This window comes from Bacillus rossius, chromosome 13 (genome assembly GCF_032445375.1).
Source record: "Bacillus rossius redtenbacheri isolate Brsri chromosome 13, Brsri_v3, whole genome shotgun sequence".
Classification (NCBI taxonomy): domain Eukaryota; kingdom Metazoa; phylum Arthropoda; class Insecta; order Phasmatodea; family Bacillidae; genus Bacillus; species Bacillus rossius.
In genome coordinates this window covers 40,781,104-40,795,255 of record NC_086340.1, presented here as the reverse complement: position 1 = coordinate 40,795,255, position 14,152 = coordinate 40,781,104, and the positions used below count along the sequence as shown (strand labels likewise).

Genomic DNA, 14,152 nt, shown 5'->3' with positions numbered 1-14,152 from the left:
TACAACAAAAAAAAACAAAGAACAAGAATCAACCTGATGAATCTATACCCTAGCGCCAAGTTGGGATGTCAGAATTCCCCCCCCCCCCCCCCCCCCCTTTTTTCCTTTATTGTCTTAAAAATAAGTACAGAGCTATCAACATCTGTGGTAAACTACTGCTAGGGACAAGACATGGTGAAATGTGGTAAAGCCGAAATAACGCAATAACATTGAAATGCAAGTAAATACCCCATAAAGTAACACTAAATGAAACTGAAATCATGAAATAATCAGTATTTTTATTCAAAACTTCAATCAAATCACAATAATGTAATATTTATAATATACTAAATTCAACGAATGTTATTTATTCAGCATGTAATTTTGCGCCATAATAATGGTACTAAATAGATTGGGGAAAAAAATTTCACTTTGATCTTGCAAATATTATTAGTAATTGTTATTTTTATTGTTCCAAGTAGTTGTCATTGACATACGTTTTAACAATTATTATATTATACAAGCACATCATTAATTGGTCAAAATGACACTGTTTTGGTAAATAATTACATATTATGAAACATTTTTTTGACATATTTGTTCAATAATATGCTATCTTTTTTATAAAAAGAATTTATTAAATATAAAAACAATTAAAAACTGAAATTGCTTGTTTAGTAAACTGTAGGATTGGTCACAAATAAGTTTTAAAATAAACAGTAATGGTGGTGGTTGTCAGGAAAACTAAATTTCCAACATACATTTGCTGACTTGCATTTAGTTTACTGAAATATTGTTACTTTGCAAGATTCTGCCCTCCCAAGCTTATTAAAATAATAAATATTATATTTTGTCATTCACAAGGCTTCAGCTGATTATATGGCTTCAAGGTCATATTGACCTAGTTTTTCATACTTGTATTTTATTATTTGTAATATTCTTTTAATTAGTTTAATGTTTAAGTATTTTATTCAGAAAAGCCTCTTTACTATAATTTTATTGGCTTTCATTTTGCTGGCTTGGTTATTCATTTTATTGTATTTAAATGTTCTTTTTATACTAATAATTTTAATAGTTTTAAGACAGTGAATATTGTGTAGAGAGAGAAAGAAAGACGTGCGGCGACACAGTAGCGCATAAAGATTTTTTTAAGAGTTTTATGTTTGTGAAATGAACAATCATCTTAGCTGGGCACGATTGTGACTTTTAACTATCTTACTTCAGTTAATAGGCACACCTTAAATTCAGACAGTTGGGGACTGTTCACTTACCTAAATCATCTAAGAATTATCTTTGAAAAGGTTTTAAAGAAACAACACCAGTATCCCACGAGTCCAGTTGTGGTACAGATCTATTTTGGGGTGAGCTGTTAATCTTGTCGAGTCATGATTTATGAGTCTTTTTTCTCATAATCGAAGGAAAAAAATCACACTGTAACACTCATGGAAGTAGACCCACAGAACTTGTACAAAAATGTGAGAGGCTTTGAGGAAAGGCGCAGGCTGCTAAACTGAATGGTGGGTGATCCATACTGCAGGTGCCACTACTTCCAGACAGCTGTTGGAGAAATGTCTGTCTTGGATGTGTATGCACGTCGAGAACTCCACAAGCAACAACAGCAGTCCCTTGTCTCTCAGACACACTGCCCAGTCGGCAACGTGAGGACGTAGCGGACCGAACGGCCGTCTTGGATCAATAACACGCACTTTCGGACAGTACAGCGCATTCAAAGGGAATCACAGTTCGCAGCCCCCTAAATGAACCAACATCTAATTATTTCAAATTTCAGTTCTTCAAAAAAGGGTCATTACTTTGGCAGGGTGGTTGTAACCAGGCGTGTGAGAGTCAAGAATATTGACCTATTATGTTTTATGAAAATTTGGTGTGGAAAATGTAAATGTGTGTTTTTATGGTTTTCACTCTTTTGGAAATATAAAATATTGGTTTTAATATCCATCAAAATAGAAATGATGATAAAAATTATTGCTCCGTTTTGATCTACATTTTCAGGTAGGTATCTGTGCAGATATGAATTGCGCGCTTAAAGTTGACCTGAGTGACTTGACAACACGTCTGTTATGTTCACGCTTGCTAAAAGCAAAAATGGCAGGAAGTCTGAAGAATAAAAATAGTCACATGCTGTAGTTCGTAGAAGAAAGAAAAAAAGAAAACCAAAGCAGCAGCATCTAACAGTATTGTATATTCATTCAGTGTTCAACATATTTTAGAGTTTTCTATCGACAGAGTACCTCCAATTTGTTAAATCATGTATCACCTATTCAAAAAGCTGTATTGCTAATTTTAAAAAATGAGTGCCTTTCAGTACTCGACAGTGATATGTACCACTTATCCTTGGTAACGAGAAAAATCCAAGTTACTTTGGGTAGAGTTACAAGGAATTTTGCTCTTGATTTACTCAGTCCTGTAAACTAAAAAAAATAACAAAATCTTATTGATTCAGGAAATAATAATTGTTATCAAGGAAATTATTTGTTTTATAATTAATTAATTATTTTATTATGTAACCATTTTAATAGGATTAATTAATATGACATTATAAGGAATGAAACTCAAATTTTAAAATGACATATCAATTAGAGAACTTATTTATTAATACCCTCTTTATATAAATAATTTACAGGAATTAATTTGTATCACAAATAATGTATTAACACAACACTTAAAAAATTATTGAATTTATATATTATTTCGCAACATATTTATAACATGTTATAAAAGCCACAGGGCAATGCATCGCACTCTTCGAGACTAATGTTACCAGAACAAACGGTAAACAGCCGTGTCTTCTATTTCTCTCTTTCCTTCTCTCTTTCCAAGCACCGTGGAAATGTTTGCGCTCGCCGACACGCTGCAGCACAACTGTAGGCCGCGCCGCGCTTCTCCCTACTTCCTGTTACACATTTCCGTCGCATTCACGAAATTACTCCCATCAAATGCAGTATACCAAGAGCTAAGATGTTACACATCAAAAATCAGAAGGAAAAAAAGGGGATTGTCTGCAAATTCGGTTTACGGACAATAATTTTACGTGATAACGTCATAAGAAAACATTGATCAAAAAATTGCATACTTTTTAATTTTCAAATATTATTAACAGTTTTTGCAAATTTAATTGAAATAATTTGTTTAAATATAATCACGAACAATTAGTAAAAAAGCCCGCCTTAACCTGTTTGATATTATAGAAGATTTTCTCGCACGGTGGTTGGCCGGTTCTTGCATGCTCGGCTCAAGCGAAACGTGACAATGAGTTATGCTTTTTCGTGTGTGCAGCCGGCGTTCATCGATTTATAAGACGTTATCACGTCAAAAGAAACACGAGAAAGATGATAGCCTGAGGCAGCTGTTTTATCAGCAGCCCCATCTGTCACATGGAGGGCAAGGAGGGTGAGGCAGTAGCCACTGTGGTTGAAAGTGACGGGGGGAGGTCTATTCCGGTTATGGGAAAATTCCGGGTAAAGGGAGTTGCGGTAGGGAGGCAAAGAAAAAAGTCATTACATGCAGCACATATCAACTTATATGTATAGCCAAAGTTGTACTGTAAATATTTTCCACAGTTATAAAACCATACAATAAAAAATATATAGATCTACATACGTACTGTTTTCAAAACGTGCCGGGTCATAAAACTCCGGGCTGGTTGAATTATGTACCTTCATTCTAGCAAGCTGGCAAGCGGGTGTTTCTTATCTCTGTGAGTGGGTGCGTGCGTGAGCGAAGAGGATGATGAAGAGGGTTCGGGGGAGGTAGTAGGACTACAGCTGCAGTGTTGTGTTACTTCTGTGTTGACGTGCTAGTGATTCACACTTCCGGAGAGTGTATAGTCACTGCCACGCACAGTTTACATTTCACATACACAAGAATAACACTTCAAGCATCTTGTTTAAAAACACAGAGATAGAGAAATACAGGTAAATGTAGACTGTTTAACCATATATTAACATATAAATATGTACATAATACATATTTGTACACTAAATTATTGTCTACAAACTGAAAGCTTCACACATTGGAAGTAAATGTTACTCGCTATCACATGTGTCAGCATGTGTAGTGGGAGTCGGTGTGCATACTCTCAGGCCGGCCGGAATTTTCCGTTTACTTGACATAGTGAATCAATAAAACTACTTATAGGATAAACATCTTTATAGTAATTCACGTCCGATGCGAAAACCAGCGGTGTATTTACGCAATGCGCGGGAAAGACTGGCTATAATTAGCTCTCTGACAGATGTGCGCGTGCGCGCCTACAAGACATGTACAGTCAGGCAAAAGCAAAAACGCCTCGTTCCAGTGCGGAAATATTTTGGAGATGTTTTGTAATGTTTTATTTTTTTGAAAAATTAGTTCCGGATATCGGGAGTTCCGTTTGTGGGAATTACGGTTGAGGGGTGCTCCACTGTAGTATTTTACACCATTACTATAAATGCTGTGCGTTGTTCTTAGTAATCCGAAAATCTTATTATATTAGAATTAAAGAGGTATAAATTATGTATGTGCATGACTGAAACTAAAACAACAATCTATTAATTATGTCTTAAGTTTAGTGTTATCTCACAAAGAGGCAAGAGAGAAATAAACATTGCAGTAATACTACAACTTCTGCTGTTGCTACAAGTGTTTATGATACAAGCATTTAAACAACCTACTTGAAAATTCATCTTTGGCAAAAAAAAGGAAGTATACGTCTCTAGATACAAAATCAAAGAGGAAACATCTGACAGTTGTGTGCAACAAGAAACATTAATTTACATAAAAACAGTCTTGACTAGAGATAGACGAGTCTGCAAATTTTTGGGTCCAGTCGAGCTGAGTTTAATAACAATACTTTCGAGTCGAGCCGAGTCGAGTCCACATTTCAACTTCAAGATTTATAGTTGAATCAAGTCCTTAAAAATCAAGCCGAGCACAAGTAATTGCATAAATTTTAGAGAATATTGTATGTTTGTTTATGTTAGTTAATGTACAATTAGCATTATATTAAAGTTTATATCGTCAATCAACGAGTAAGATACACAGACACACACACATATATACGTATTAAAGAAGTGGTTAGTATTGTATCATTTTTAAATCTTGTTTGGATGACCCATCTTTTAAAATAACATGCCAAGTAAATTTTTTGACATGAGTTTGATGAACATATTGTGTGATGTATTGGCGGGCGTCATGACAGAATCTTGGCAACATGAAAATAGGATACTCTGAAACGCACAATAATGCCAAACTATACACTCTAGTCTAATAACAACACTAACCAAATTAAAGCCCTCTCTGACGGCAACAAGAAACACTCTTGCCAACGCTCCCCCCACGTCCCCTGCAATGACGTAACCACGTGGCAACGAACGCTAAAATGGGTAGTACACGCAACTAGTGTTAAGTCGCAAGCAAGCTAACAATAGAAGTACTTGGTGGATTTGCTCCAAACAACTTTTATTCTTTACTTTAGAGTGTAAACCACGTTTTGTAAAAAAAAAAAAATACACTTTTATATTTTGTGCATAATATTTTTTTTTCTGCAAGCAGCAAGGAATAATGCCCAACCAAAAGTGAAGAACTCGAAGAAGCAACGAGTGACACCCATTTCTACCCGGCCAACTAGACTTTACAATGAAGGGAGATGTAGGCTCTATTGAGTCAAAAAGAAAGAAGCCCAGAAAACTTCAACGGAGCGCGCCGACGAAATACGACGCCTCAAGCACTGCAGCTATCTACATCGGCCAAACCCAACGATATCTAATAGAATAAATTGTACATGGACAACCCCTAACCCGCATCCCACTTTGGAACTTGAATCAAATTCAAGTTAAATTATTATTTAAGTTATTAAATTTGAATTAAATGCAACAGTTGCCCTAACCTCTAGCCACCCCAATTGTTTACAGAATGAATAGTCAAGAGTTACCTGATAAAATGTATATTTTTGCAGTTTAGGTCTTTTCCCCAATTTTTTTTTGTTTGATTTTAATATGAATTATTTGGGGTGGCCACAGAACGGGAAAACCGGGAAAAATCAGGGAATTTAGACAAGTCAGGGAAAACCTGGAAAAGTCGGGGATTTTTTTGATAGGTCTAGGAATTTTTCGAGACAAGCTTGTTTGTTTCTTCAATGGCTATTCGTTATAAAAAACTAAGTCAGATGTATCATTTTCAAAATTGTGTGTTCATATTATCATATTCATCCAATTATCCATACAGATACAGATTTTTTTTTAATTTGCACATTTTAATGTGTTAATAGTGCACAGCTTATTCAAAACTTGACAACACTACAAGGCAATGCTGCATAGCTAGAGTTCCATCAAACTCAAATGTTGGTTAACCTGCTGTTTGTTAAATGACAACACACATACCTATTGCGTTTGAAAGTACATATACAGTAGAACCCCTCATATCCGACCTTCCCACAACCGACTCCTCCGTGGTTGGCGAGCCAGTTCAGACTTGAAAATGTGACACATCTACATGCTTTCGAGTCGCAAACTGTCAGTTCAGCCGTGATTGTTGATGTAAAATGTGCTTAAATTATAATCTTGTACTGTTCTATGTTTTTTAACGTCAATACTGTTAGTGGAGGGACACTTCCGCAAAATAAAGATTGACATAACTGAAACAAAAATCCATTACAAAATTCTTTAAATAAGGTATGCTTACATTGTATTCATCTTCTTGTAACACCCCTCGTGCCTCAAAATAGAATTATTTGGAATTAATTAAAAGAGCCTTGGAAACAAGCTGGAAAAAAAAATACGTTAAATGAAATGATTTACCAGAGGCGACACGAGGTGGGAACAAACACAATTTAGGAACTTCCTGTAACAAGCAAAGGGGAAGTTGGGGGATCGTTATAATCAATAAAATAAAAACTACACGATTAACTTGATCTATAGTTTCCCTGTTTTATTTGCCCTGATGAATATCATGTTTCAATTATTTTAACATACCTACAAAAGATTTAACAATTTTCCAAGATTAACAAAAGGAACACGAAATTGGGGCTGGCCAGCGCTTACTTAAACTAATTTACATTCTTAGTTTGAAATATAAACATTTGCATTATGAGTGGATGGATCCGATGATTACATTGATAATTAGTTCTATTCGTTTTACATTTTCTTGAGAAAAACACTGGTCGCTGGTGGGTTGGTCATCCGGTTGAGATAGTTCGTCGCTAGGTAAAGGGGAAATGTTGAAATTACATTACCACCCGGGGTCTTCAAGCAATCACGTCGGGTAGTAGAAGCGTTTCTTCGAATGTGACCCACGGAACAGAAAAGGGGGGGGTGGTCACGAGATGAGACCAATCAATCTCTCCCCGTCATCGAACCCTGTCTGCAACAGTCCAAATCAAAACTGATTAGAACTGGTATACAGGCAGTCTATGGGGCAGAAAATGCCCGGAAAAAAAATTTAAAGGGAAAAAGGAGGGTTCGCGAATCATCACTCACCAAAACAGGGGAGTTGCCCAGCACGCTGCAGTCGTGGAGTCAGCCAGGCTCGGGAGCTCGCGAATTGCGCGGCAGGACGCGGATGATTTCTTCATAATAATAAATTTCAAAGAGAAAAATTTCTAAGGCAAATAACTAAACTATGCAGACAGACTAATCTACTAAAATGGACTTGAGGGATAGCATCCCTTATACAAGGCGACTACATATTCGTTAACGGTCGGATGAAATCTACCCGATTCGCCGATACTCGAGGGAGGTCTGTCTGCAGCCGCGACGCGAGTTGATCTGTGTGTCGCAGCAGTCCGCGTTTCGTAATTAAAAGAGCCGCCGGCGCTAACAGGTGGAAAGGGGGGGGTGTCTGGGCCGCCGAAAAATACCGAACTTGCCCGAATACGGGCGGAAAAAAAAACTCTAGCAGGAGTCTTGAAGTTGGCCACACTGGGCGACCGTAGAGAACTCTATCGGAGGAGGCTGAGTTAAAAAGAATCGACTCGCGCCTGGCGTCCATATAACTCAAGGGAGAGCGGTGCTGCTCTCTGGTGCCTTAGAGGGTAGGCAAGCGGAGAAGTTCGCGACTTAGTCGCTAGGTAGTGTTTGCTGTCAGTTCTGGCGCCTTCGTTTTTGCGCGGCAGACCTAGAGAACGGTCACCGGTCCCCAGGGGGTTACGACCGGTCATTGGTCTTACTTGGAACTGAGAAGGGGGGGAGGTGGGGGTAAAATGCAACGCTGATGGGAAACTACGCCCCGTCGTGGCTACAGAGGGGCGAATATAACACTACGACGTGATGAAAAAGGCGAATCTCAGCTCGTCTCTGCGAACTGGTCGCCTGCAAGCTACAGCCTTGCCATGCAGTTAGGGTCACGAAGGGAAATGATATTACAGGCTTGAGGCGTGACTGAAGGCGGGGGAAATGGTAAGCGGTCTGCCAGTCAGTGATTAGGCCAGCAGAATATCCGATACGCCGATGGGAAAGGGGCTTCAGGGCACTGAGACAAAGTTTAACTCAGAGGAGTACACCGGACTAACATATTAAAATTACACTATAGTAGAGCAAATAAAATTTCCACACAAAAATTTAAAATCATAATAAAAATTTAAAATATATTGTGTCGAATTTACAAATTAACGGCACATTCTCATTTATAATTTAACAACAGTAAATGTTTGAAATGTATACACCAAAATTTTTACAAACAAAGTTGTATTACTGTACATACTGTATAGCTGGAAAAGGCATTTTTTTGCTCCTACGGACATCCGACCTTTTGGCCGTTCCGACCATGGCCCGGTCCCGTCATGGTCGGATATGAGAGGTTCTACTGTATTTGTGAAAAAAGACGTTGCAAGATTACCGAAGGTTTGTGGTTGCAATTATCTACGGCGGATGAAAAACCCCAGGAATGATAAAAAATTGATGAGGAAATAGAGAATCATGTTATGGGAAAAATGTCTGCGTATACGCGACTGGAAGGAAAAAATAAGTTTGTGGCCAAACTTTTAATGGCACTTCACTGCTGTAAATAAAACATCTTCGGTTGACATGGTACTCATTATTTTTCATTCATGACCATTTTTTCCTCTCTTCAAATTACATATATCATTCAAAGTCAATCCATAAATAAAATATTTCTACCTAATATCTGTAGAGACGTGTATTTACAATTTATTTCAAGAATTTTAATGGAAGTATTGAAAATTTCAACAGTATACTTGTGGCATGAATATTGTGTGAAAGAAATAACTGGTTGCTTTTGCACTGAGGTTGAAAGAGTCAAGCGGTGTGTGAGAATCAACTAAATATGGACGCCACCACGTGGTTTAAGGGCACATGGACCCGGGTATCCCCTCTCAGGGTCGGACGTAGCCCAAGTGTGCTCTCAGTGGCAGGCACACTCCTCAACTCACGAGAAGTAACGAGAGTGGGCTCTAGGTGTCCCCACACGCCGGAGGACGGGAAGGAATCACACGTCGCTGCGTCCTGCTCCGGGTGGCGATCGAGATGGAATCGCGGTCGTCTAGGTGTCATGACCTCAGGAAGCTTCCGATTTACAGTTAGGCAACGGACAATGACGTGGAGGAACCAAGTAGGAAAGCAGAGCCCTTACAGCTCTTAACACAAATTTAAACATATTTTCCCTGAATTAAAATTACATAAAAACGTCAATAATTTTTACTTAAGTTCAAAAAATAGTCTACCCGCTTCGGATAGTTCTGAAACCTGCCGCGCATGGCGCTGCTCAGTCCTTATGTCTAGCCCATTAACACAGTAGGGAACAGTAAAATAAAAGATAAAGAATGACAATTAATTATTTAAATAGTAATTATGTTAGGGCTGCGTGGCACAGGCTCTATAATGTGCCTCTTGCAGGGCAGACAAAAAAACACACACACACAAACACACACACACACACTGGTTCCTGAGGGCGGGAGGTGTGAAACCGGAATAAGATGGGAAGGGGAGGGGCTTAGGGAGGGCATAGCCCCGGTCGACGTCATGGTAAACATCTACAAAGGTACCGAGAATGCTATGTTATTTTTACAGGAAACCTTTACGACATGTTAGAACTTGGAATGATCAATCAAGCCAGGAACCATTTTTACTAGATAGTCAAAGATATGAAATATTAACTTTTGTTGTAGACAAAAAAAAGCCATCCACCATTTTTACGACTTAAGTCAAAGATATGAAGATACACAATACAACACTTTCGTACTCATACCGAACAGCGATACTATCGATTGTCGTAGTAGTATTAAAAAAAAGCAAATTCCAAGCAATATTTATTTGTCGTAGTTTGTTTGCTATGTTACACATCTATGATGTAGAGTAGGTCATTCCAAAATATCGTCATTTCTAGTGTTCTAAAACTTAAATAGCGGAATAAACTTTTTACATTTTTTGGGCAGTGTAATTATGTAAAATTAACCATACTTTAAGAAAACTATGATAATGTAAATGTGAGACTATGCCGTAAAGTGTTTGCAAAATAATGGTACGCAATTTTGTGCTCATCGAAAATGTCAAATATGTATCCAGTTATAAGAAAAAGATTGTCATGTCTCGTCCTGTCGAGTAGAATGAACTTGACTTTCAAGTCAAGTCGAACTTTAGCTACTCAAGTTTTCGAGTCTTGTCCCATCTCCATTTTACGTCCAGCTGAAGGAATGTCAAAATGCACTCCACAAAAATAACAAGTATGAAAATAAAATTGATTGTTGATTTGAAGAAGCACTTCAATTCACAGCACTTTATTTTAGGTTCCTTGACATAAAAAGGAAAGCTGTCACGTCCGTGCAGGCGTCGGCGCGGACTAGAACATGCCGTCGTGGATGCCGATGGGCACGAGCACGGCCAGGAACAGCAGCACGTTGCGGAGCACGAGCCTCCAGTCGGGCGGCACGGCGTAGGGCACCAGCGTGTGCGTGATGCGGTGGGCCTCGTGCGCCACGCACACGAACACGAAGGCCGCGACGAGGGAGTTGAGCACGGGGTAGCCCGGGAGCAGCACCAGCACGCCGTGCGTGTCCGCCGCCAGCCACACGTGGCTCTGGCAGATGAACATCTCCAGCGAGATGCGGCCGAACCACGCGAAGAAGCTGGAGTGGCGCGTGCGCAGCACTCCCGAGATGTTGCGCAGGACCACGTAGCTCACCACCTGCCGGTGGGGAACACGTGCTCTCTGATCTACGTTGGGTGGGAAACACGTGCTCTCTGATCTACGTTGGGTGGGAAACACATGCTCTCTGATCTACGTTGGGTGGGAAACACGTGCTCTCTGATCTACGTTGGGTGGGAAACACGTGCTCTCTGATCTACGTTGGGTGGGAAACACGTGCTCTCTGATCTACGTTGGGTGGGAAACACGTGCTCTCTGATCTACGTTGGGTGGGAAACACGTGCTCTCTGATCTACGTTGGGTGGGGAACACGTGCTCTCTGATCTACGTTGGGTGGGGAACACGTGCCCTCTGATCTACGTTGGGTGGGGAACACGTGCTCTCTGATCTACGTTGGGTGGGGAACACGTGCTCTCTGATCTACGTTGGGTGGGAAACACGTGCTCTCTGATCTACGTTGGGTGGGAAACACGTGCTCTCTGATATACGTTGGGTGGGGAACACGTGCTCTCTGATCTACGTTGGGTGGGAAACACGTGCTCTCTGATCTACGTTGGGTGGGATGGGAAACACGTGCTCTCTGATCTACGTTGGGTGGGAAACACGTGCTCTCTGATCTACGTTGGGTGGGATGGGAAACACGTGCTCTCTGATCTACGTTGGGTGGGAAACACATGCTCTCTGATCTACGTTGGGTGGGAAACACATGCTCTCTGATCTACGTTGGGTGGGAAACACATGCTTTCTGATCTACGTTTGGTGGAACCTACCCCCGTTCATGGCACCTGTCCCTCTTTATGTTTATACAATTGTTAAAATTGTCTTCATAAACAATTTTAGTACCTTACAAATAATTTTTTCAATCATTATGTATGAATAATAGGTACATTCTTTTAATATTTACTGTAGTCCGCCTGCTAAAATCATTTATAGGGGCAATAAAATAGGAATAGCAGTGAACTGCGTGTCTATATACCACGTTAACACCACAAATTTGAGTACCACATCATGGAACAAAACAAAATTTAAACTAAACTTAACGCAATTCACCAAAATTTTATAACGATTCTGACAACACCGCCACAACCTCCAATAAAAGAGTGTCTGAAACAGCACTAGGTTGGTCTGAAAATAAGTTGACTTTGGACTATCTTTATCACCTCAAAACTACATGGCTATATTTCAGTTCTATGGCAATCATAACAATAAATGTACCAACTTATTTTATATTCTTCAAATACCAATTATTGAAGTTTGATCAAGTATTATACTTATAATCTTATAATAACATTTACCACTCCTGGTTTACGATAATTATTAATAAAAAAAATACAGCATGCACAAACTAGCAAAAAAAATTTTGAAAGGACATCACAATGATAGTGGTTTAGAGATCGCTATGAACTGCAAAATCTTTGCCTTATATACAGAGTATTCAGACTAATGCTGTTTTCGGGAAAAATCTTTAAAAAATTTATACATTCCTGAGCACGTTAAAATGAAATACATATGTGACAAACTATTAAACACAGTGCAAGGTCTTTTCTCTGGCATTCTGTAATCCACGAGCCTTTCTGGAACAGCACGTTTTCTGGTTGATTCCAGCTGTTCACCCAGACCCGCCAGGTGGTATTACAGTGGCGTCTGCATTTTCAGTTCACCACGAGTTTATCTATAATGGTGTTTTCCATTCAATACAGTGTTTGGTTTCTAGCGTAATACATTACACGTTTTCACACGAGGTATTCCCATTAAAACTATACTGACGTTTGGTAATCTGGCAAAAAGGCTAACATCGCATGTTCGTGGCCCAGAACGCGCTGAGTCAAACACCTTTCACTGCAATAAGTTGGTGAGGAATTCGAGAAATGCACAGTAGGCCTGTGTGAATGCTAGTTTTTTGACGCGAAGCGTATATCAAACTGAATGTTTAAATTATTTGCCAAGTCGAAACGAACTGCAAATATTGTTCCCTGCGAAGCTGCATTGTACATTTTTCATAAAATACAGGTTTGAAGAAAAAAAAAAAAAATTGTTTAACGTTTGTAATGTTTGAACTGATTAGGTGATTAATCGATTATTCCTATATAACCATGCATAACAATAATGTTGACTCTTCATTAAAGCAAACGGAGTGCCTTCTTTTGATTTTTTAAGCAAGCAACTGTTTAAGCAACACATATATAACACAAAAAAATATATATATTTTCATGAGCAAATCTAATGCTTCCAAATATTTTAAACCTTTGAAAAAAACTTAAGGCTTCACATAAGACGCGGAGCTTTGCCACACAACCAAAGATCCAAATAAAAGGAATAGCAAATTTCCTGGTTAGGTCAAATGGAATACCCTGTTTTATCGCATAATCGTCGCACGCGCTTAATCGTCACACCAATATTTTAGGGCGTCAAAATTTTGATAAAAAAACCTCTCGCTTAGATGTTGCATAATGTTTTTGGTCCCGCTATTAGATTCTGAGCGCTTCGTGTAAGTATTTTTTCCGTATAAAACTATGTATTTTAAAGTAGAAATCTAATATTTATTCGGACATTACTACTTATTTAATTAACGGAAATACAAAGTTGTCTGATGTGTAAATTTTCTTTTAAAGACTTTTTAAACTTTACAGTGAAACCCCTTATTTACGTTACCGTTATTTACGTTTTCCCGTTATTTGCACTATATTCTTCAGGTCCTGTTTAGTTCCCATTTAATCCAATACAATACTTCCACGCGAATTACGTCTCAAAAATCGAATCCATCCCGCTATTTACGTCACGTAACAACCAAAGTAGGCCTAAAAACATTGTGAAAAATATAACTTTTATAGTCGGCAGTGAACATTTTAAATCGCAAAATATACATATTTTATAACATGAAAAGTTGCTTTTATTTCTAAACATATAACAATTTAAGCCTAGGTGTGTAAAAGTCCGAGTAATTATAGCAGGAGACAATGTAAAATGTACTAGGGAAAAACGTAAACTCACGAATGTATAAACGTTCTGATACTATATTTATGTCACAACTTAGCCGAAATACTGGTACGAGACATAAACTTCACATGATAAAATTAGG

General features: G+C 38.6%; 1 protein-coding gene across 2 annotated transcripts in view; it reads right to left on the bottom strand.

The window, feature by feature from the left end:
• Positions 1 to 10,224: 10,224 nt before the first annotated feature.
• Positions 10,225 to 14,152, bottom strand: part of LOC134538470 (N-acetylneuraminate 9-O-acetyltransferase) — a 47,021-nt gene continuing 43,093 nt past the window's right edge. For both annotated transcript variants that reach the window (XM_063379802.1, XM_063379803.1), the window contains exon 13: positions 10,225 to 11,112. In XM_063379802.1, the coding sequence (XP_063235872.1) occupies positions 10,768 to 11,112 (345 nt within the window). In that variant the 3' untranslated portion in view covers positions 10,225 to 10,767. The remainder of the gene's footprint in view (positions 11,113 to 14,152) is intronic.